At 37.8% G+C, this 23,916-nt stretch overlaps 1 protein-coding gene and 1 non-coding gene across 4 annotated transcripts in view; one reads left to right on the forward strand and one right to left on the reverse strand.

Annotated features, from left to right (window-relative positions):
• LOC126926456 (solute carrier organic anion transporter family member 4A1) overlaps positions 1-23,916 on the reverse strand; it is a 47,793-nt gene that overhangs the window by 8,175 nt on the left and 15,702 nt on the right. For 2 of the 3 annotated variants that reach the window (XM_050742781.1, XM_050742780.1), the window contains 5 exons: positions 12,371-12,587; positions 7,785-7,953; positions 6,852-6,990; positions 5,523-5,697; positions 5,094-5,196 (listed from right to left, as the gene is read on the reverse strand). In XM_050742781.1, the coding sequence (XP_050598738.1) occupies positions 5,094-5,196; positions 5,523-5,697; positions 6,852-6,990; positions 7,785-7,953; positions 12,371-12,587 (803 nt within the window). Of the gene's footprint in view, positions 1-5,093; positions 5,197-5,522; positions 5,698-6,851; positions 6,991-7,784; positions 7,954-12,370; positions 12,588-14,095; positions 17,629-23,916 lie in introns of those variants that run through there. The other variant, XM_050742782.1, reaches the window with a different exon arrangement.
• Trnac-gca (transfer RNA cysteine (anticodon GCA)) lies at positions 11,832-11,903 on the forward strand. Its single transcript has one exon. It is a non-coding gene; the product is annotated as a tRNA-Cys (tRNA).

The raw sequence follows: 23,916 nt of genomic DNA on the forward strand, positions 1-23,916 counted from the left end.
GAACGCAATGCCTGTTGCTTTAATTACAAGGTGGTTTAATTATAATTAGCCTCCGAATAGGTAAATGTATAGTACGAAATTGAGGATTACGTCAAATAGATGACTGGATTTAAGCTTCATGATTAGTAATTCACTCTTAAATATTGTACGAAGTATAGTGGTAAAATGACGGTGGGGATGTTGAATGATCAAGATTGCTTTGAACCGATTTGAACTGGTAAGATGAATAATTGAAATGAATAATTGAAATTAATAATTCTACGTTCGTGACAGTAACCGAAAGCACATGTGATAAAAGTCTACGACAGGAAGGAAATATTGTCCATTTGAAACGACGGAAACTATCAAAATTCAATTGATTTGATTAATTGTTGACTCGAGTTCAAGCAAACAACGTTTCTCCAATTCTTTGATAGTATCGATATATTTTTCTAAATACCTGGAATTTAACTAGTATCATCAGCAAATATGATGTTGGACGTTGAATCAATTCGATATGACGAGCAGGAATGTTTTATCGATTGACGAAGCGAATATTTCTAGCAGAGGCTTTACGTAACTTTTTTCCCCGTCGGAGTTACGTTTGCTACGTCCGATGGGCTGGGCTCATTTTTTTCTGGCAAAACCCGACTGGGAAGAGGTGATTGATTGCCCGGAAACGGCTGACTAACTGCACGATCATCCCTTAGCAGACTTAACCGCTCTATACCGACTGAAGAAATCGCCGTTTAGCCTTCTTTTTCCCCCGTTTTCTTTCTATCTGTCAGTCGTAACTGATCTTTAAATGACACTCGACTGCTATGACTTCCTGATGTTGAATCTGTTCGTCGGTAGAAACACAGGGAAATGGAAAAGAAATTTTGATAAGCTGCTTAATCTTCAACGAAATGGAAATTTTAGATTTCCAGAGAGATTAATATTCGAAGAAATTCAGATTTCAACGTAGAAGAATTTTAGAAGAAGATGGAAATCTCTGCCAGACAAGTAATTTCAACTAATTTCGCATATTTATATAATTTCCTCCGATTGTTTTTAATTTGATGAAAATCTATTTATAAAAATTGTTACTTTTTTAATCTATCTGGAATCTTAATCGTAAGTTAAAGTTAACGAAGAGTCGAATAACAGAAGATGGGAAAAGCTCTGGTTCGATCCAGTGTCAAAGACCTTTCAAATTTCCATCTCGAAACCATTAAATACATTATGAAACATTGTCGAACATTTCCGCGAAATCGAACGCGCAGTCTCGCGAAAAAGAATCCATCTGCTGAACCTTAAACGCTTGGAGAACATTAAAATTGGTGGAAAGAGAGGATCGTCGCACGACTTGCAAGGAAGAATTACGATGGACGGACAATGGCTGGAAAGTTGTCCGCGTTCATTATGCGTTTTACGCCGTCTAAAGGGGTTCATAGTCGTCGAATGCCGATGGGGAATGACGCGTAATGGGCTCACCATCGGAATTTGTCGCCTCTCGTGCCGCTACGCGTTAAACGCGTTTCCCGCTTTTTTCCTGCCGCTTTAAGAGTGGGGGTGCGTTTAGCCAGACCGTCACGGCAACTTTATTAAATTCCCGCCAGGATTTATCGGCTGTTTGCCCCGATCTGTCCAACATTTGGGGCCAAATGTGTGCATTACTACAATACTCGTTGTTAGTTGACCATTTATACAAGGAAATTTACGATTACGACGTAGGAACGTTGGAGATCTCTATATTTAACGTATAAAATAATATTAATAGCTTAACCGAACATCGCTGCGTTATTCGGGGCCAATCGCGACCGAATCTCATTTTTCTATCGCTAGAAAATTTCTCAAATTCTACGAATATAAATTGCTGAAACGAAATCGGGGCATGAAGAATGATATGCACCGGAGCAGGGTTAAAACTATAAATTTCTGGAACACAGTAAATAGAGCTTAAAGGTACAATAACCATGGAAAGATAAAAAGGAAAACCACTTTCCGAAAGAACGCTCGCAAAAACATGTTACTGTACACCAGCATCGCAAACTCGCAGAAGCTTTCAACCTGACACTCGACAACTGGTAGTACGCAAATACGAGTGAATCACGTTTCTCTGAAGCACATTGCAGATGCATCTTACACCGTGTTATAAGAAATTCGAACTTTATATTCCTACATCTTACACGTACGTAAATCCACGTCGCAGAATTTCGAAATTAATCGCGAAATCTTGGAGACGAGACACGAGGCTGGGGATGGGAGAGGCAGTGAAAAATGGTCGGGCATGAAGATTTCGTGGTAAACCATCGAGGAACAGGATCGTGGAAATAGAATTTTCATGGTTGGGATCTTGTTTTAAACGGTGCACGAATAACGCCCGAAGAGGAATCGAGTTAATGGACAGGGATGATGTTGCTGATATACACGGGCTATCGGATTTTTATCATCTATTTTTGCTGTTTCACGGCCTTGAAAAGAAGCTTCGCAGAAGGAACAGCAGCTTATCGTTACGGCGGCCAAACATCCTCAAACGTGTTTGCATAGCTTAATTATATCTTCTTGTCCCTGAAACGATAACGAGGATACCGATGTCGATGCTCTTCTTTTTTGTCTCGTATCACGGGATTAATTAATTAATCTTTGCTTTCATTGATTTATTAGTTTTCACGAGGCAGACGAATTCCTTTCGGTGAAATTTGGAAGACGAGGAAATTTTCGGTTCCATGGAAATTAGTTTAATTTATCAATGGGGAGTAAGAGGATTCTATAGATTTTGCAAAATACAGGGGACACGGTGATTTATGTTAGAGTTTGGGAAATAAAAAACTACATAAACATGAAGAAGTATCGAAGTAAATTTTCATCTTGGAATTTTAACTTTTTCCTTCGTGGAAGGAAAGCTTTTTGAAAACAACGTACATGACACAGAACTCGCATAATGCCGCAACAAAAGTCGATAACACATAATTTTCAATTCAGTTACACGGTACGACAGCCGATTTTTCAGTTCTACAGAAATACAATCTTTGTTTTCAATCTGCTGTCTGCCCCGTTGAAAATATCTCGGAGGACCATTAGAGCGTATAATGGGCCGCGATTAATAGCGCATGTAACCCCATGGACGCGGTTGCACGCACATACACGTACACGTACACAGCCCGTGGGGAAAATGTCAAGCGGTGAACCAACGTTTGAGGATGATGCCGATGTTACCCTTCAAAAGTGTCACTTCATCCCCCGACACTTGGAGCACAATCAAGTTCCATTTGTCTGCAACGCTTCCTTCCCCCGCGGAGCAACCCTCGTCTCTTTCGTTCAGCCACATCCCCTCCACGAGATGCACGTGAGAATCGAATTAATCGTTGCTGGCTGTCCTTCTTCCCGCCTTTTTTCTCCGCTTTCAATCCTTTCCATTCGCAAACGGAGACGTGTATGACACCGAGGGCATCGAACAGTAAATCGAGTTGTCGGCCGTGTAAAAGATTCCCAACGTCCGAGGTTCTATCTTCGCGTATTTTACTTTTAAATGACGGGCTATCGATTCCGAGCTACGTATTTTCTGTTTGGTCGACGTCCAGGTTTCTGTGGCGTTTTCTTCTTTATTTGAATTTCTCGCGTTTCTACTTTTCCAAACTCTCCAAACGGTTTTTCTTTGTAAGACGTTTTCGCACAAGAGTGTAAGCGATAATTAGAATAGGAATGTTTGCGTGCAATATAAAATATTGGAGATAAAGTAGGACGACGGAAGTTCGAAACTTGCATAGAAATTAAGATGTCAAAGAATTGAGATTTTAAGGTCGAAGAATATTATATAAGATCGCCTACGGTAAATAATAAGAATTTCATGTGACAATACAGTAAATTATTAACTAATAATTATATAATTACGAATATTTATTTGTACAAGGTATTCATAAGTAAAGTAAGAAGATTGACATTTGAAACTTGCAGAGAGATCAAGATTACAGAATACAGATTTCAAGATAGAGGAGATTCATTATAATAAACTGCGAACAATCGATCGAAAATAAGGAAAATTCGATTTCGAAAGAAGATCAAACTCGCAGAAACAAATCCTCCTTTCGTTCTTCCTGTGTTTCTACTTTTGTTTCATACCGATAAAATGTCCGAACCACTAAACTTTCCAGAGTAATCATTTTCTGGGGAACTTCCATTTTTCCCCGATTAATAAATCAAGCTCAGGCTGCGTTCCCGTTGAAGCTCAAGGAGCCAAGAAATTATTATGATAACAGCCTACATCGGAAAAGACAAAAGAAAGGAAGGAGAAGGCGGGGACGAGGGACGAGCAAGAAGTGGTTAGAAGGAGACTGAAATTAAAAGTCGAAAGCATCTCCATTCACATTTCACGGTTAACTGCGCCTCTCGTAACGGCGGACGATCCGAATGGACATCAGTAAATTTAGAATCCTTGCAAGTTTCTTCTGAAAGTTTATTTGAAAGCCACTCCTCGAAATGAATCGATGCTCTTCCCCCGATAAACACGGCCAACGGTCGCGAGAATTTTTTTACCCAATTTCGAATGAGTAATGGTCGAAGTTAAAAGGACGCATCTAATTAATAAAACGTTCGTGTTTCATTTAGAAGTACGGAAACATTATTCAAGGTGCAACGAGATACGATTTAGAAAGAGAGAAATGAATCGATAGGAGAAGGAAATTTCTAGAAGTGATTTATCGTTTTTGATTCTTTTATCAACGAATAGTTGGTAGTTTGCGCGCTGTCTTTGATATTTCCTGTGATAACGCGAGGAGATACTCGATCGAGAATTTAGGGCTAACGATAACTGTTAGTTAGTATCGTGTGCTTAACGTGTGGAAGGTGATACTAAACGATGATATTTAAGTAACTTTAGGGGATTTTTTGTTTGTTCGCGTTAATTTTAAACTGTCTCCGATGCGAAAAATTGGAATCGTGTTTACAGATTGAAGTTTGCATAATGTCATACACGTGTGTATATGTATATATGTATTTTTTAAGATTCAGTTTATTTATACTTTCGTTATATTTTATCGAATGAATTGTTTTGAAAAGCGACATGCATAAAAGCCATGCATATGACGCTAGTATACGAGTTGTAAGTTATAAAAATTTGTATTCAGACTCACTCTGAGGGATCTACGGTGATAAAATCTGTGTACAGCTTCAACAACTCGCCTCCGACAACATACCCTAATGCAGGCCCTATTATGGCCATTGTGTAGAAAATTCCTGAACAGAACAAAGATACATTGTGAATGTAACGCGATGCAACGAAAAATTTAAGGGGAAAGATGTAATGTTTTTAGCATTTTTTCTTTTCTTTCCCTCTTCTCTTTTTTTTATTATATCTTTTACTTCCGTAAAATGTAGATATCAAAGGTGATTTCGAAATTTCAGCGACGATGTACCTACGTATTGAATTTAATCCCATAATCGCTGCCAATGATTCAATATTTCTCAAATAATACTCGACTTAACTACGCTTTAGCTTCTTTTTAGTAATAGTAGCTTTAATAGTTTCGAAAGACGATAACAGACAGACGTGGTTTTCTTACCTACATACACAGAGGACATCTTTTTCGACACGTTCTCATCTAGGTACGTAACGCCGAGCGTATAGAAAGGAGCGGAACCCGCCCCGTGCAGAAGTTGGGCCATCAGAAAGATAGTTAAGTACAATCCGCTGTATGGTTCCTGGTCTATTTGGCCCACGGATCCATTACAGGATAGCTGAATGGCGAGGGAACGAATTGAGAGTAATTTAATCAGCAAACGAGAATAGTCGAAAAAATATGTCTGATATTTTTCTCTATAATGCGAGATTTTATTAGAATCGGAATAAAAAGAATGGAACGAATGAAACGTTTAAAATGTCAGTTGATTATGCACCGTTTACGTCACAATAGTGGATTTTTTGTTATAGGATGGAACTTGTCGATCGATTATGGAGGTGATTAAATTTATTGCATGTGTAAGAAGCTTCTTTTTGTAGAATGATTAGTTTCATTATTAAGATTAATCTTTAAGAATTTACGTTTGACGTAGTAATTTTCTTGTTTTGAAAGTTTAATGGGTGTTCATTAACACATAACCGAGATGCATTGAAAAGTAAAGATAAAACATGGTGTCACGATTTTTTCTTTCTTTTTCGGTTTTTTTTATGTTATTATTTTTTTCTACTTTCGAATTTTTTGTAAGGAATTAAATTTGATATTTAATGATAGAAAAATTAACATCTATTTTTGATATTTGACGATAAAAAAAAAAATTGGATTATGTTATAAAGACTGGAATTTTGCAATATAAAGGGTGACATCCATCAGTAAACCCTATTCCTTACTCCTAATTGAATCTTTACTCTTCGTTGATCAAAGGCACAAGCTCGTATCCTCTAGTAATTGATTCTCAAGTAGTAAACAGTATAAAATTATCACATTAAAATAGGAATGAGTTTCTTCTTAAAGAACCTCTTCTCATTTATATATTTTGTTCTTAGTCAATGTCTAATATTCCACCAATCTTTAATATTCCAAGCTATTATTGTGTGCTTCCATTTAAATATTAAGTCAACCTACACGTAATATAATTTCTTCAATGCACATATTAAATGCTAGTGAACATGAATTTATCAATAATTACTAATGATCTATTCTATCTTATTTTCTCTTTTGCAATAATTATTGCTCGTCACTCTTCTCATGTTAAATTTTAAATTCTTCTTTTTCATAAAATCCTTGTCGCAGTAAATTCTAATGTTGAAGAAAAAACTGCATTTTCAAAAATTTATTCAAAGAGCTTTTCTCACGCTATAATATGAAAATCAATTGAGGAAACACTGATCTTTGGACTACTAAATTAGTTAACAGTTGCGTAAAATTACTTACCGAACGGGACGATGTGTTCGTCACCCTCTGGCATATATTTTCCGATTGCTGGCCGCCTCTGTATGGTCCAGCAATATAGTGAGGGGACGCGAAAAGTAGACTTCCTAAGCCTAAGACTACAACACCTATGCCTATGTACCTGTCAAACAAAGATGAAACCGGTAATTTCATTTTATAGGAAATTTGAAATTTTAACGTGTGTTATTTTATTATTTAGAAAACTCAAGTATCTGAAGACTAAATTACATAAATCCTAATCACTATAAACATTTATGCTGGAACATTAGCTTCGAGGCTACGTTCTTTAGCTGTTTGTTTTCAAGTGTTATCGATTATCGATTTAGGATTAAACCCATACCATACAGAGTGATGAGGGCACGAAAGTTTCGAAGGGAAGAAACGAAATGGAGATTAACACCGACATTGTCCGTCCGGCTGACGTTAGGATTAATATTTATGAGAACTGTCGGGGTGAACCGATATCGGCATTAATATTAATAGACAAGACAATACCTTGTATACGTGCATACGTATATATATACACATTATACATATATGTATAAGGTATATATCTGAACATATTTGTACGCATACGCATCATTGATTTGCTGCAAGATTGATACAACTAGGGAATGTAAATTGCCAATAAGAAATCAAGTCGGAGAAGAGGTCTGTTCGTGAGAAAAATTGAAAGAAGATTGATCAGTTTTGTAAATGCATTACACTCCTAACTTGTGGTATCGTCTAGTGAATATATGTAATTATGTATATAAAATTATGTATAGTAAATTGCCAATAAAAAATCAAGTTAGAGAAGAGGTCTGTTCGTGAGAAAAAATTGAGAGAAGATTGATCAGTTTTATAGATGCATTACACTCCTAACTTGTGGTATCGTCTAGTGAAATATGTATTTATGTATATATATATACACACCTCGGTTTCGATGCTTTTGAACGGCCTCCTAGATAGCTCACTGGAACGAGTGTAAGGAAACTAGCTATGTCGTATCCGCCTGCTATCAAGCCCGTCTGCGATGACCTCAGACCAAATCTCCTTTCTATCGTGGTTATGACCACGTTCACAAAACCATTGACCACCATACCTAAAAGAAAAGCGTAGGATTTTAATAAAATGAAATTGCAAAATAAACGAAATTATACAGGTTGGCAGTAACGTGGTTTCAAGCAATTTTGATACTTAAAAACTTGAAGTGAAACAAATAAATGATAATTCAGCTTAGTGATAATAGGGTGATTTCGAGTTTGCTCAAATTCAAGTCGCAAAATTGACTCATCCAAAAAAGTCAGTATGTATTCTCATAGAAATTATATAATTTGCAGTATGAAGGTGGGAAATGTTTCCTTCAATGTTATATGTATATCGCGCAATGGTTACGTAATAGAAATTTCGAAGAATCTTATTAAAGCGATACGATTGAATCAATGCAGTGCTTGATCATCACCAACAGCCGATTGGTTGGATATTTTCTCTAACGAATGCATAGTCCGCTTATTTACGTATTATTACATAATCTAGGAAGATTTATTTAGAAAATATATAATAATTATCGAAGTTGTTTCAACGTCTGTAATTTTCACTTCATTTACTGTATTTAATTTGACTCGATTTATAAAAGTTCCAAAATCCATTCCTACCTGCACTGAAATTCAATTTCCTTTCCATCGAAATAACCAATTTCAAACTTGCAGGAGCTACATATATCGTGGGCTATTTTGCACCGTACTAGAAAGCATCGTACAACCGATAGTATCTGGAATTTTATCAATCCTGGCCGACTTAGAACGGCAGGAAAACGATCGATAGGAACACTCGAGTATCCTGATAATACTCCTTCCGATCTCGTTGTCCTCGTTCTCAAATTCGGAACAACATTGATCTTCGATACGCGTGTGTCGTTCGTATCCGATGCACCGAAGCAAATTCGTGTGCCGGGTGTAAATGAATCAGAAGGGCTAAACTAATCGAATTACGATCTCCCCTCTGCTCGATTCGGTGCCCGCTCACCCTCGAAGAAATCGCTCTCTCGAACGTAAATCTATTAAACACTTCTTTCTCACGAATATACACGATGCTCATCACCTCTGAATCGAACGGTGTTCGTTCGTTCGATGCAACAAACAGGCGTTGACAGGGCGTTGAATTACAAAACCGGTGGCCATGTTGTACAGTATCGTTTGACAAAAGCGTTCAACCATCTCTGACAATCGCAAAAATCAATCTTCTCTCTCTCTGCGAGATTCAAACGTGGAGAGAAGAGAGTGGCAGATCCCTGCTCGAGATTTTTGCTACATAGATTCTCCTTTTGACGGTTGTGTTTCGGTAGAGAGTCGTAGTTATTTGCTTCTGGTTTTATATTCGGTTTAACGAATGGAGCTTTTTTGAGAGTCGTTTTCGTATGGTGGCAAAATTTTACGTAGATACGAAATTTCACTGAATTTGCTGTACATGTAAATTCGCTTGAAAGGTTTACGTGATGATATAAAATTTATTAAATATTTCTATTGGTAAGATAAAATTTTACTGTAATTTTCAACGAAATCTATGTTTCATTTACTAGATTTTACGTTCTAGAACGATTGATCATATTTTATTCGTCTCGATCGTTATTTTTTATTCATTGTTTTCGCTGAGTGCCTTTACAATTTATGTCTTTTAACGTCCTGTATATTTCAAACCAATTTACAAAGAAGGATCTAAATCTTATTGTACAGGCCAAAAAATACACGAGTTGTTTTCACTTCAAAATTCCAAACGTAGTTTAATAGCTATGCTATAGTTTATCACGCTGGCGTTATTTTACTATGGCGTCAATATCCTTATACTTGTGAACGAGAAAATTATATATATGTGTGTGTATTTATATATGCGGGTTAAGAAAAAAACAGGGTCAATCGGTAGCTGAAGAAGCAAATCGTGCACGGCACACGATTGATGCTCTGGCTTTAATTAAAATTCTCTTATTAGCGGCGGTACAATGGGAAACAAAGGTGGTTCATTTTCCGGGTGGACAGATGCCGGATATGTCGACGCTCGAACGCAGGTCTCTTTGCTTCCGTTCGTGAACGTCTATGAACGCGTTAATTCGATGGACATTGGTAGAGTGGTATGGGAGGGACCAGTTGCGAGTATTACTTAATTATCGGATATTTGAATATCCAGGTTAAATTTACATTTCATTGAGAACATTATACCGTGTATACAGTTGCCCGTGAAAATACTCGAACATTTTCAGACCTCTTTCACGCATACACAAAAGGTTTCTAGGAGTATTCGAGTACTTTCGTTATTCACCGTAGATAGATGTTACAAATCGAATCTATGGGGGATATTTTTTTGACGAAAAGTAGCCTCACTTTTAATAAAATTTGGATCGATTATGATCGTTCCGTACGGGACTAGCAGATGGCTCGATACTTGGAAATGCCTTGGCGTACACGGTTATAACAGCGAACTCTCCAGGATTCACGTAAGCGAGGTATGCACGAGTATCACGCACGTACGCCTGCACTTAGTCACCGGCGAACTTATTCTCGACTTATATAGACGATTGTCGAGTCCATTGTCCAGCAATTTGTTCAATCCCACTGGAGAAGGCACGAACCTCCAGCAGGACGATTTCTTTTGTCGCTTGTCAAAGAAGGGGGACGTACAAACTTATTTAAACTAAGTACCCCGCACGACTACCGCGTTCTCCCTTTTCTTCATTTCCCCTCTCGCCAACGTCGACGACCTTCGTCCCGTCGTCGTAACTCGCCCTTTTCGCCTCGATCGTGTTCTCCTTTCGTCGACGTTGTCCCACCCTGCAACAACCCGTCAACCTCCTGCCACCGGTCCGGAAAACTCGATTTCCGGTTATCGTCAGTCACCGTCGACCTCTCTCACCCTCTACCGACCCCCTCGTGCTACCGTGAAAGCTTCGAAATTGCATTCGAATGCACCGCTATTAGTAACGCCAAACGGCGATATAGCAGTCAATCAGCTGCTACGTGTTTGTATTACTGTATGCGTGTATGTTTGTGTGTGTTTATGTACACTCAGGTTCATAAGCGTCGAGACATTTAAGGAAAATCAGTACTTGGAACGATTATTGTTAGGAGATCATTAACGCTTTGAAGCTTTATTATTAAATATATCATGTATGTTCTGTGTCTTATATAAAGCTTCGTTTAAACTTTAAACTATGGAGAATGTATGTGTTATATATTAGCCTCATTAACTACATCATCGCTCATAAATATTTGGACACTTCCAAATCGTTGTAAATACGTGAAATATACTTTAAAAGTGAAATTCCAAGCTTCTAAATACGCTTCGACAGCGTATCTAATCTTGGTCTTTGTTCTTATCTCAGATCGGAGGACTATTGATGAAAGATGTATTAAAAATAATTTTTTAATAATAAAGAATAATTTATATATATACCTGGATGGATATAGTAAAAATGTTTAATTTTTCGATTAGATCGCAAGTGTCCAAATATTTATGAACGAGACTGTACATTGAATTATACCAAAAAATCAGCATGGATTTGTTCACTGTGGTTTGGAGAATATTGTTACCGAGTTGGCTGATGGTATATTGGTAAATGTCGCGTTTATGATGGACAGGGTTTTCAAATTCGATCGGCAGTCCAGTCGTTTTCGATACGTCGTTTTCCATACGTCGTTCGTGGACACGCAGTTTATCGCTGGTAGGGGTGTTTGACGCGTTTGTGGCGACTGATTACAAAGCACGTCTGTTGCATTACGTTTAACAACTACGACGAGTAACCCTTTGCGATTCAGGCAAATCAGTTTGTTGAACCTGTGTGTTTCTGTTGTTGTCATTGCACAGCCTTGATCTTGTTTTACTAATCTATTATATCTTTATCGAAGAGGAAGTAGCGTTGTTAAAATTGAATGGCAATCGATAAAGTGATAATCTATTGATCAATTCCGATTATTCGTAACTTTCTAACAAGGGGGTATAGCTCAGTGGTAGAGCATTCGACTGCAGATCGAGAGGTCCCCGGTTCAAACCCGGGTGCCCCCTGGCCCGCCCTCCTTATTATTATATGTTTTTAGTAATTTTAGACGCGCGAGATAAAAACAAAGGTTAGAAGAGTTTCAGAATGTTCAGAATGCTCAAATTCAACCGTCGACAACTACGAACATACGGAAAAGTTGCAATGTATTATAATAAGGAAAACATTTTTTTGACTTGCTTAATTATTTGCTAAAATCACTCCCCACCTCAAAAAAACAATTTATTCTACTGATTTAAAGTAGTGCTTAAAAATAGTACTTAAAAATCAATTTTAATATCGGCAACAGTTATCTATTCTGTACTATAAATTACATTTATTCGTTGCTCTTATTAAATATAAATACACCTTGCTAGATTACAGTGTCTTTTTAAACTTGCTATTCTATGGACTTTCTTTTACTCGGCACCAAAATTGGCGAATACATGGGTTTATTCTCCTGTTGCTCGAAGGGAATCAAATTTAAATCGCTTACCTTGCATTGCACCTGTCCAACATAACCAGAAAAGCGCCCATTTCGCGGTTCGAAATTGCTGCAGATACATGGGCCTGAACCAGAACCAACCACACTTCGGTTCATCCGTCCTCTCCGACTCCTTGGCTGTTTCCGGCTTTATTTCCGGTTTCGGCGGTCCGTCCCTGAACTGTTCCGAAAAACTGGACAGGGTCTCGTGCATGTCCGGCACCCCAGACTGTAAATCACGTTATCACCGTTGACACGGTCAGAATCAAATCACTTAATGATTAATGTTGGGTAATACGTATGATAATAATAGCTGACACGAGTGCCAAATGTGTATTACTGGTTGAAAGCAACTTATAGTGGTATTCGTTGAATAGTAAGCTGATTATTGATAATTATTTCCTGTTTTCATAGCGTTGCATTTGATCATATACTGTGGGCGTTGGGTACGCATTTATAGGGAAAAGAGCGCATTTTAGTATTTTAATTTCATCATTGTTATTATGTCATTCTAAATACAATTTTCCTAAATGCAATAAAATATTTGATTTTAAAGCATGAACTATAAATACATTTGTATCATTTTATATAGATATATTTTCGAAAGCAATAAGATTCCTTCCATCCCGTACAAGGAAGAAATGAATTTAATTTGTATAGCTTATATATCGAATATATTTATTATAATTGAAATTGTAAGTCATAATAATAAATATATTATAAATATTATGTATTATGAGTATATATTAAAAAAATCTTCCAATGTTTTAATTACTTATTTAATATATTAATAGTATTCGTAATTGTAAGTTATACCGTAATTGAATATTTAATTGATTTAAGAATATCAATTTTACAAGGAAAAGAATTAATAACTGCAAACTTTCGCGATTTATGTTTTTTATCGATGCGATATCGTTGAACGCGCACGGAGAACGAAAACAGATTAAAATTCGCGATTGCGTGTAAATAAAATCATAGCGGAAGAAGTTAAAATTGTAAATATGTAGACGTCGAATTATTAGTTATCGGAAATTGCGCGATGTGTACCGAATAAATACATCATCTATATCTATGCGATATTCCCCGCATCAACTTTAATTATTGGCTTTCGCCTGTACGCGTAACATCGAGATGAGTAACTCATACTACGATCAAGGGGTTTAATTTATGTTTTATCGGTATCCTAACATTTTACATTATCACGCTTCACACGGTTCTCATTATCCGTTTGACTGACGGTAATTAACACTCCTCTATACGATTTGGTAGCTAACATGAAATTGGAAAACCGGAAAACCAGTATCACCTGTAATGATTAATTAAGGTAAGGTTTTCCTCAAACTTTCTAAGTAGAAATGAATATTGAAAAAAAAGTACGAACTTTTAAAAATATACTTGTATCATTTTACGATGAACTATGATTCATTATCTCGTAGAACGAAATAACTGAAGATAAAAATACACAAATAAGATATGCGTCATCTGACACAATTACAACAATAGATCAGCCAGTTGTATCGGACAATTTCCTTTGTGATGTACTCGGACCTGCTCAATATTTGATCCCTTTAAAAATACGCACACTTGGGAGGAAGCTTTATAATTAATTCTAGAACCTCGACGTTACAGGCAACAGTTCCTACCATAGAACTTGGGAGCGATCGATCGACCAGCATCGATGTCACGCTCGCCTCCTAAAATAAACGCAGAATCCAATATTTCCAGAGCACTTACGCTGAATGCAAATTTATCCCTCATGATTCTTGCCTCTTCTTTCACGTTTCACACCAAAAACGTTGAAACGGAAACGCACTGTGTCTTATACACTTGTCAAATTTCGTTTACACGGCACTGGTCGATCCTAGCATCCTCCGTTTCCGGTTTCTCCCTCTAACTATCGGTTCTTGGCGTTCTGCGCTGTATTTTCTCAAAGAAACGACGCCGATCGCTTCGAAATTCCGCTATATGATATTTCCATCGTGATTGCGGATTCGTCGAGCGTGTCACGTTCCGCGAAACCGTTTCTCATCGCGGGCAAAAGTGGCGTCGAGAACGGAACTTCCGGCACCCAGTCACGCTTCGTCGTTCGCCACCAGCTTCTCGACTTCTTGCCTCGTGTCGTTTCTCAATCCAATTTCAACAGAAGCTCGCTGACTTTCTCAATCTTGGTAGGATAACGAATATTATTGTCGAGAAAGAGAAGCTCGATAGTATCGAACGATAGAGCGCAGGAAGGAAACGAAGAATTCTGTCAGTTTGGTCGCGATCTTCTTGTACAATACGCTTAGATATGCGGTGATCGTGGATCAATTCGTAGTTTTGTTCCTTCGTCGATTAAACATTCACTTCGTCGAGGTCGTTGACCCAGGAACATCTAAAAGATGTTCAATCTTGAGCTGCTTCCCTTCTTCTTTCTTATATCTTCTTTTTGTTTTTCGTTTCGCTTCTTCACTTCGTTAGTCCGCTCTTCGACTGACGTTCCGCTTCGAGAAACAGCTGCGATTCGCACAGATCTTGCAGCGATTTAGTAACGCGTTTTAAGTTCAGTCAGTTGATTACTGACTCGATTTGCGCGTCTTCGTTTGGAATTTTTTATTCGAAGATTTGAAGTGCGACGAACGTTTACTGTTCTGATATGTTGGCTTCTTCTCGAACGATGGGCGAAAACACTGTTTTATTTTATTTAATTCACTAATTTTATGAATTACTTTATAATTTCCCGGGAAATTTTGAGAACGATAGAAACCTATCTAGATACGTACACACGTGTATCAATCTGTTTCCTTATTCTTTAACTGTTTAAACGTGTTCATTTAAAAGTCTCGACAAGAGAAATTTGTTACTGAGCATCTAGAGAGTAATACAAGTTTTGACACACCGTTTCAATGTGTTTTCTTTTAATCGAGCTGCGAAGGATCGTTCCTGTAGCAGGTTACCGGCACTATCGTTTGTCAAACGTCCGGATTGCAGTTTCCATCCGGTTCGTATATACCTACGTCCCTCTTATACGCGTCCTCCGGTTCCGGCGTTTCTCGTTTCACCTGCAACGATCGTCAAACGCGCGACGTCGCGAGAGATTCTATACGGCCCGTTCACGCGCATCGTTATAAATCCTTCGAGAGGACCGGGATATCGTTTTTCGAACGAATGGCCCGCTGTGTTTCACCTCGTCCTCGATGAAATATTCATCGTCTACGCGGGATTTATAATTTCGACAGGGAATTTATAATTCTCCTTTCGTTCGATCGAACAGCTGCCTTCTCTCGTCGATCACTCGCGATCGCTGGAACCTTGATCGTATTGATGGTATTTTATCGATCCCTCTAGTATTCTATTTAATCTCTGATTGATCCTACCGATAATGTTTTACCGATTCTTGTGTTGTATCGTGCTTGACTGACTCTTGATCTATTTTATTTGCTCTTATGGTATTGTGTTTAATCCTCGATTTATTTTATCGATCTCTATAGATGTTTGATATTTAATCTATCGTATTAGTAAATCTTTAATCCGCTGTATCGATACTTATAATATTCTGTTTGATCCCTGCATGTGATGGAACAACTGCGCCCCTTTTTTGATGATCATCGATGATAATTCGATTTTCAGTCTGTGGTTTGTCGATTCTTACGATATTCTATTTAATTTCTAGTTTATTACGTTGATCCCTAGAGTACTATACTTGATAGTGTAATTACGCGCGTTGCGTTTTATGGTCGAAGTTGTCCTTTCCGGAAGCTACGTGGGATTTTGCGAAGCTTTCTCTTGGACACTCGGACTTTGTCGTTGTTACTTTCTTTGTTAATGGGAAAGTACGAGTTCCTTGAGTCGGTGGAGGTAAATAGAGGGACGAGTTTGTGAGATGCAGCGTGAAAAATGAAATAAATCGTGGTTTTTGTTTATGTAGGGTGTTAGTTGCGAATTGTTGAGACTTGATAAAAGTTTCTTGGATTTACAGGACGAAGTTTAAAACACTGTTGGCAGTAAATCGTGATTTTAAAGTACGCAGAGTTATTCAAAATTTATAGGAGTTTTATAAAGATAGGTTGCGGTATGTTTCTTAGATTCGGAGATATTAAAAATTTCAGTTGGAAAGAAGCTTTATATTCTTGGAATCTGACAAAATCGAAATTTTATTTTGTACCGTGTCTTCTGACTACTAATCGATCTCAGTAATAAAATTTTCCGACTCGAAGTCTCGATATTTAAGTGTCTTCGAGATCCACAAGAGTGAGTATCAGTCAGAAATTACAAAAGTATTTTAGATTTAAATTTTCCAAACGCGAAACGTTCAAACTCTCCAAATGCAAACTTCAATTCACAAAATCTCAGGACGTTCACGATCTGTGATCTCTATCGGTTCTATCGATAAAAATGTCAGACTTGGACAACCAAAGTCCAGAATATCGACGATCGACGAGCTTCGTTGATGTCATTGGTTCCATCAAAACCACGATTTTCGATGTCTGCCAATAACGTCGATAAAAATATAAATAAGCAATCCAAGAATGTCCACGACTGCGCTCAATTTGCGTTGAGAAGTATTCGAAAGACGAATCTATAAAATTCACGAATACTCAGGATTCCAACTATCTTCGTCAGTCTTAATATAATAATGACACGAATTTACACGATCCAAGGATATTTACGATCCATCGGTTCTTCTAATTTGAAATCCATAAAGTTCGAGAACATCTCCACTATCCACGATCCCCGTCTTATAAAACTTTCAAACCTGAATTCATAAATTTCCAGGATCCACGATCCGCACGATCTTTGTCAATATCGTCGATAAAAATTCCAAGCTCACAACATTCAAAAATATCCACTGCCCACGGTCTTCGTCAGTTGCTGCATCCCATAGATCTTTCAGACTTGAATTCAAGTATACGATCCACGATCTCTATCGATCTCTGTCGATAAAACTATCAAACATAAAACCAAAAACATCCACAGCCTCCGTTAATATCATATCGGTAAGAGGAATTCAATTTTGACCAATTTCTCATAAATATAGAAATGGCAATTTCGACTCTACAAAGTCCGAGTACTCTCAAGATGCACTATTCCCGTCAGTTCCCACGATCAACGACCCTCGAGGTCGATCGAGCACGACGCGACCACGCAAATGAGACGATCCGGATGGCGATCCGAGCGCGTACTAGGCCGCGTGTCACACGCGACTGAGGATCGCGAGCTCGTGCTCTCAGAGTTTTCCCCGCGAGTTAAACCGCCGTATATGCTACTACCGCCGCTACTCTGCCACGACAGACATCCTCCATCCTTCTTCCTTCCACCAGTCTCTTCTCCCTCTCGAGCTCTCTCCGCTTCTCTCCCACCTTTTCATCCCCTACCCTTCTAAACCCCAACCAACTCTTTCACTCCCTATCTCTCTCTCTCTCCCTCTTCCTTTCTCTCTTTCTGCCTCTCCCTTCCTCCTCCCCTCATCTCTCTATTTGTCTCTGTTTCTCCTTGTTTCTCTCTGTTTCTCTTTCGTTTCTCTCTGCTCCCTATTCGTCTCTTATCCAACCCCCATCCAAAACCACCCCTCTTTCACTCCGTGGACGCGCGACACACTGTAAACCGCTCCTACTAGCTGTTGCTTCGCTCACGGGAACCAAAAAATCCGACAGCCTCGCCGCATCTGATAAGGCTCATTAGTTTGCGTTAATTGCGCTGATTTTATGCACGATTAAAAGCTCGTTTGTATTATCTGCGGTTACGTGTAAGATAATGTGCTGGTTCTGGTTTTAGATAAAAACGCTTCTTAAAGATATAATACATATAATAAATAGGTTTTATGATTATTATAGCATTTGCGAATTTATACGTTTCTTTGGTATGGCATTTTATAAGTAGTGATATAATTCATCATAGAGACTACGTATGAAAGTATGGAATGAAAACGGAATAGTACAAAATACGATAACATCATCATATTGATGTTTTTACATGTAGATACTGCAGTACGTATTTGATGAATTTAACTGTTCGTTATTGCACGTAGATCTTTTTATCGCTGTAAGAATATGAATGAAAAATATTCGACATGTTTTGTGGACATAGATCTCGCATCTTGTAATTTTTATGCGTTTAAAGAAATACTAGCAGAATAATGAAACCTGTGAAATAAAAATTTCGAAAAAAGCATCAACTCGGACCAACGTAAAACGCGTTTAGTACGGAAATTCATTGAGTACTTGTTTTTTAATAAAAATGCGCAGAAATCCTTCCGCATTGAACAGCTAAGGACAAGAAAACAATTAAGGGAAATTTACAAACATGATGTCGATACAGTTCGATCGGTGTACCCTATACGAATGTTATCGTTCGTTTATGGTAACGTGGATTCGTAACGTGAAACGGCGCGCGGCCGAACGACGATCTAAATCGAACAGGGGCAACGAGCCTCGTTAATGGAACGCTGGAAGACAAATGCGTTTCTCGATACAGAGCATTAAGAAACTCGTTGCAACGGCAAGCTGGAAAATAGCTGGAACTACCGGGCTATCGGTTTCGTTGGTGGCTCGCGGCAGGAGTTACAGTTTATCTCGTTGCACCGCAGTTCGCGATAGTTTGCTTTGCTGCGGTCAAAAGTTGAGCTTTCGCTTGGGACAAGGCAATTTACGTGACAACGATGCAAGTTCGATTCCTCTACTATCCCGCTCAAAATTAACGACTCACTGGAGAAAAATGTTCTTTGTCGTAATATTTATCCTATCGTAGGAAATATTTCCTTCTTTAGCGGCACTTCTCTGTGTCACCAAAAATGTGGTAGGATTGTATATAAATGTATATATATAGTATGGGAATAACAGGTCGGTTAGACTAGGAAAGGAAAGCAACGTGAAAAACGCAAGAGGACGGAGGGAATATTTTATAGGGACTTCCGCGAAGTTTCTCATATTTCAAGATGAGGTAGGTCAGGTATGGTATCAACCGTGGAGAACGTGTTTCGAATTTATGACGGTAATAACCTAAGTATGCAGACTCGAAAAGTTCCAAATAAATCATCCTGATAATATTGGTCGTTAGGGAAGGACCGTAAAGAGAACGACGCGGTTGACGTTGAAAGCACGCGGCGAGGAATCGATAGCGAATGCGAATTTAATAGATTATACGACAAATATCCGATTCGATGGACATATATGTAAGTGTGTGTGGACAACTTCGTGGTTCAAACTCTAACCTACCTGAAACACCTATTCTCAGATTTCTGGCATTAAAAAATTCGGTGGCTGTTTTCCGGCGATGATATTTTGGAAGCTGACTGTTGCACTTTGCCATGTAGGACTTGTATTTTTATTTGTGGCCCTTTCCACGATTGAATTAGGATCGTTAATGAAATTTGAGCAGTGCTGATACTCTCTTTCGTATAGGAGTGATAACAAGATAAAAGAAGTTCTACAAGTAGATTTTATAAATTAGGATATTTCTATATTTTACATTTTTCATGTGTTATATAGAATATCGTAGTTTGATGCTTTTAAGCTGTGTGGAACGCTAAGCGTAAATAATTAGAGAAGAATTATGGATGAATTCTTTTTTCTTAAATTCATTATCAAGCGATGAACTGTATTTTTCCACGTTCTTGCAATGCTCAACTATCTCTGTCGCTGGCTAGGTAGGATAAATTTAACATATATTTGAACAAAATTCTCGACACTTGCTATTTTATATCAGTAGTGACGGAAATGAATGAAATCTCCCATATTGCGACACATAATCTTGAGCTACGCACATTACAGTGTTTATGCTTAAATGACATGATCTTCTTATCGCGAGTTCAATTTTTTAAGCAATCATAAATAATCTGTTTATTTCGACACACGGTTTCAAATTAAAAACAATCATGAAAAAGAAAAATCAAGAACTAGAAGTTGAATACTTTCTCAGACATCGTAATATCCGTAAGAGGAAGACATCATGAGAGATGCGTCGTTTAGAAAGAATCAACGTTCCGCTGTCTGAAATTCGCGAAGCGTTAAATTAAATTTCCCAGAGGCGTCAGCCTGGCATCGAGAAGGTCGATTGACACGAGACTATCGATATTTAAGCGATAACATCGCGTCCTCTATGAAATGATCGTTAACAGAGGCTCCCATTTTGCCTCCTCTTGTCATCCGATAATTCGAGAATTAAAACCTATACTCAGCTATCATATCCGCATCGATTTTTATATTTTTCGTGCCATGAATTAATTCTCAATACTTTTCGTCGAATTAAAAGCATTCCCCTTTTTTATTTTCACTTAGAAAGTCCTGTCGTTAGCGTTACTATCAGCATTAATTTTTCAACAACAAAGTGAATTTAACTAGCTTAACTTTCTCCTTAAGGTTTTCGCTGTAATTAATTAAAAGGAAAAACATGATAAATTTATTTTTGTTTTCTGCTTTTGACGGCTAGAGTTCGCCTGGTTTTAATTAAAAAAAAAAAAAAACGCTGCGGTAAACTTTCACTCGTGGTTACCCTTTAAATGTAAAAAAAGCGAGAATGAAAAGAAAGAACTAATTAAGAAACGAGAATAAAGAAAAGAACCAGGAAGAAGGAGAAAGATGACATTTCCGGAAGAACACTGGTAAATATCTTCGTTGCATAATTATGGATTTAGAGAGGTATTTATCGGTGAGAAGGCAGTGGTGCGTTCGAAATTCCTTCAAGTGCAACGCGCTTGTACCGCAATGATAACGGGCCTCGTGTAATTAAAGTCCTTCCTATCTTTAGGGGGCCACTTCCGTTGCTGGATACACCGACTCGTTTATGCCGCTGCTACGTTTTCTCAAATATCCACTTCCCGAGTTGACGCCCACGATCTCTCTTCTCTTCTCTTCAATTCTCTCTTCTCTGTCTCTCCTTGATCGCGTTTCCAGATCTCGTCTGCTGATATCAGTCGACTTACGACTCCAGAGGTCAAGGTATATACATTTAAATTGCCGCGCTTCCTATATTATAGACGCTCCGCCTAGCTTTTATTAAAAAATTCCTTTTCACCGAAGCTATTACGAAACGAAATCGTGACCATGGCGTTATCTTTTTTATTTCGTAAATAAAGTATGCGTTCTGTTTTGATGAGACGAAGCGATTAACAGATGGATAATGATACGGATATCGATCGATCGTTTGCGTTACTGCAGCAAAAATTGATAATAAAACGTATAAAATGCTACCAGCGGCTCTTTTCATTTCAATTTCCTTTTTTTTCGGGACCACCATCGGAAGAGATATTTTTTCAGTCGAACTTTTCCATAGGACAATTACGATGAAATATTATCTACACCTGATAAATCGTATATAACTGACAAACGAGCATTTATTGTAAAAAATTACCGCTAAATATTCAAGTCTACTGACGTAATAAAAGACTTCCTTCTGCTTGCACAAGTACATATAAATCATCGTAACCATCTTCTTACCAATTGAATATTAGCGATATGAAATATACATGTTTAAACGGGTTTCAAATTGAACCTACACATATATAATCTCTGCAAAACGTTTCATACGATAACCCATACGATACGGACATAAAAGTTTTCTGTGGCACATTAGCGGCGACTAAGAATTTTGTGAGTCAGTGTGTTCGCTACAGTAAAGTAGAAAATTCCTCTTCCAGGCCCTATAACGCGGTACATCGGCCGGGTAAATCCTCAAACTCGTACTGATCTCGCCGAAGGCGTCCAGTAAGCGTTCAAATCGAATGGCACGTTCATTAAAACGGACATTCAGGAACGATTTGTTTGACGAGCGTCGCGCTTTGGGGGCATAGACATTATCCAGGACAAGAAGAAAAAACGCAATATACTATCGACCTGTGTGTGCACGTCGACACAATGGCGGAGAGGGAAGGCCGTGCGTCAACGTTCGTTTGCTCAACGCAAACGTGCGGATCACGCGCTCGAAACGCGGTGAGAGGGATAAATACCCTTTCGGGCAACGCGCACGTTTCGTCGGCCACGCGACCTCCACGACATAAATTTCGTGGATTTAATAAAGATCCATGGCTTCCGGTTTTAGGGGTCGCCTGATCGCTATGCTTCCTCCGCGACCGTTGACCAACACTCTCTTTTTATCGCACGAGTGTGTTCTTCGTCGTATTCGAGTTTCGTCAAGCAAATTTTGACACGTTATTACATTAATAAAAAGATGAAACACGTTGTAGGAATATCAACAATTTTTTATTTTTTAAAGCGATGTTGTTATTTTGCTTTCATTGATTGTTAAATCTTTGTTCTCCTTTATAATTAAAACGAAGGAAAAAAATTTTCTCGAATTATGTTTTGTCTATTATCGCCCGTACCGTACAACGCGGAAATTTGTAAGGGCGTCTCCAAACGATCGATAATATCGTCGATATTTTAGGGTGATGCATTTAGTTGTGGTCTGTCAATAAACATTATAATATTGACAGTATTATATCGGCAATGCACGATGATCCTTTCAGTTGAGAAGCTTCAAATGGACGACCATACACATGGAACGTCTGAGAGCTCTCTACAAGTTACAACGTAAAAGTAAAATTACTAAATATACATAATTGTACATTTTTTGAAGATGGAGATGTCCGAAATGAATGTAGAAAGTAACACGTACAGAGAAATTGTATCGAATCTGTAGGGGAAGAATGGAGTGGAACGTGACGAGAGATTTGTTTACCGAATGCGGGTTATTTATTGTTTCGATGGGGTAATTGTTACTCGATTTCCTGACGGAGCGATTGAATGATGGTTGGGAATCGATGATACGGTTTTGGCTAGTTTATTGAATACGTGCATTGTTCTTAATCTTTGATTGCCTATAAATATGCCGCATGTTTCGTATTAAAATTTTGTAGCGTCTTTCGTGTACGTATTTTATTACTCTTTCTATTAGTCGAAATAAAATATTGCGATATGGGTAAAATGATGTTATAACACAATAAGCTCGTTTTCTCTCTGGTTTTATGACATGTTAAATATAACAATGTTAAATATAATAGGAGAGACTCTGGAGTTTCGTGATACCGTGTAAAAAATACTGTGAAATAAATTAGTTTATTTATAACATATTTTATTTTTCCTAGTATCATGCCACGTTAACAAGGACATTAATTAAATTATTTTAAAGGCCATGTTTTGTATCCCCAACGTTCCGCTGTTTTCACACAAACTTTAATATAGAACTGATAAATTAAGACGATAAAGGTAATATTACTAGGTCTAATAGTGGAAGGTCTAATACTAATACTAGGTCACTAATACTAGGTCTAATACTAATATTAAAAGTTCCTTTCGTTTTAGAAGGAAATAATAGATACACAACATTTTTTGTTTTATCCATTCTGTTCATTTCATTTTGTTCTATTACTACAAAATAGATCATACATAATTCAATAAAATAATATAAAAGAAAAATTGTTACTCATCTATTATTTCCTTATGAAACGAAAGAAACTTTTGGCACGACCTAATATAAAATTCATGAAGTAATCCGATTCACGAATAATTTATGAGCACATATTAATCGAATTCTCTATGTGAGATTCTGCTTTGAAAGCGGTGATCAAGTTTCATCGACGC

The sequence above is a fragment of the Bombus affinis genome, chromosome 2 (genome assembly GCF_024516045.1).
Source record: "Bombus affinis isolate iyBomAffi1 chromosome 2, iyBomAffi1.2, whole genome shotgun sequence".
Taxonomy (NCBI): Eukaryota; Metazoa; Arthropoda; class Insecta; order Hymenoptera; family Apidae; genus Bombus; species Bombus affinis.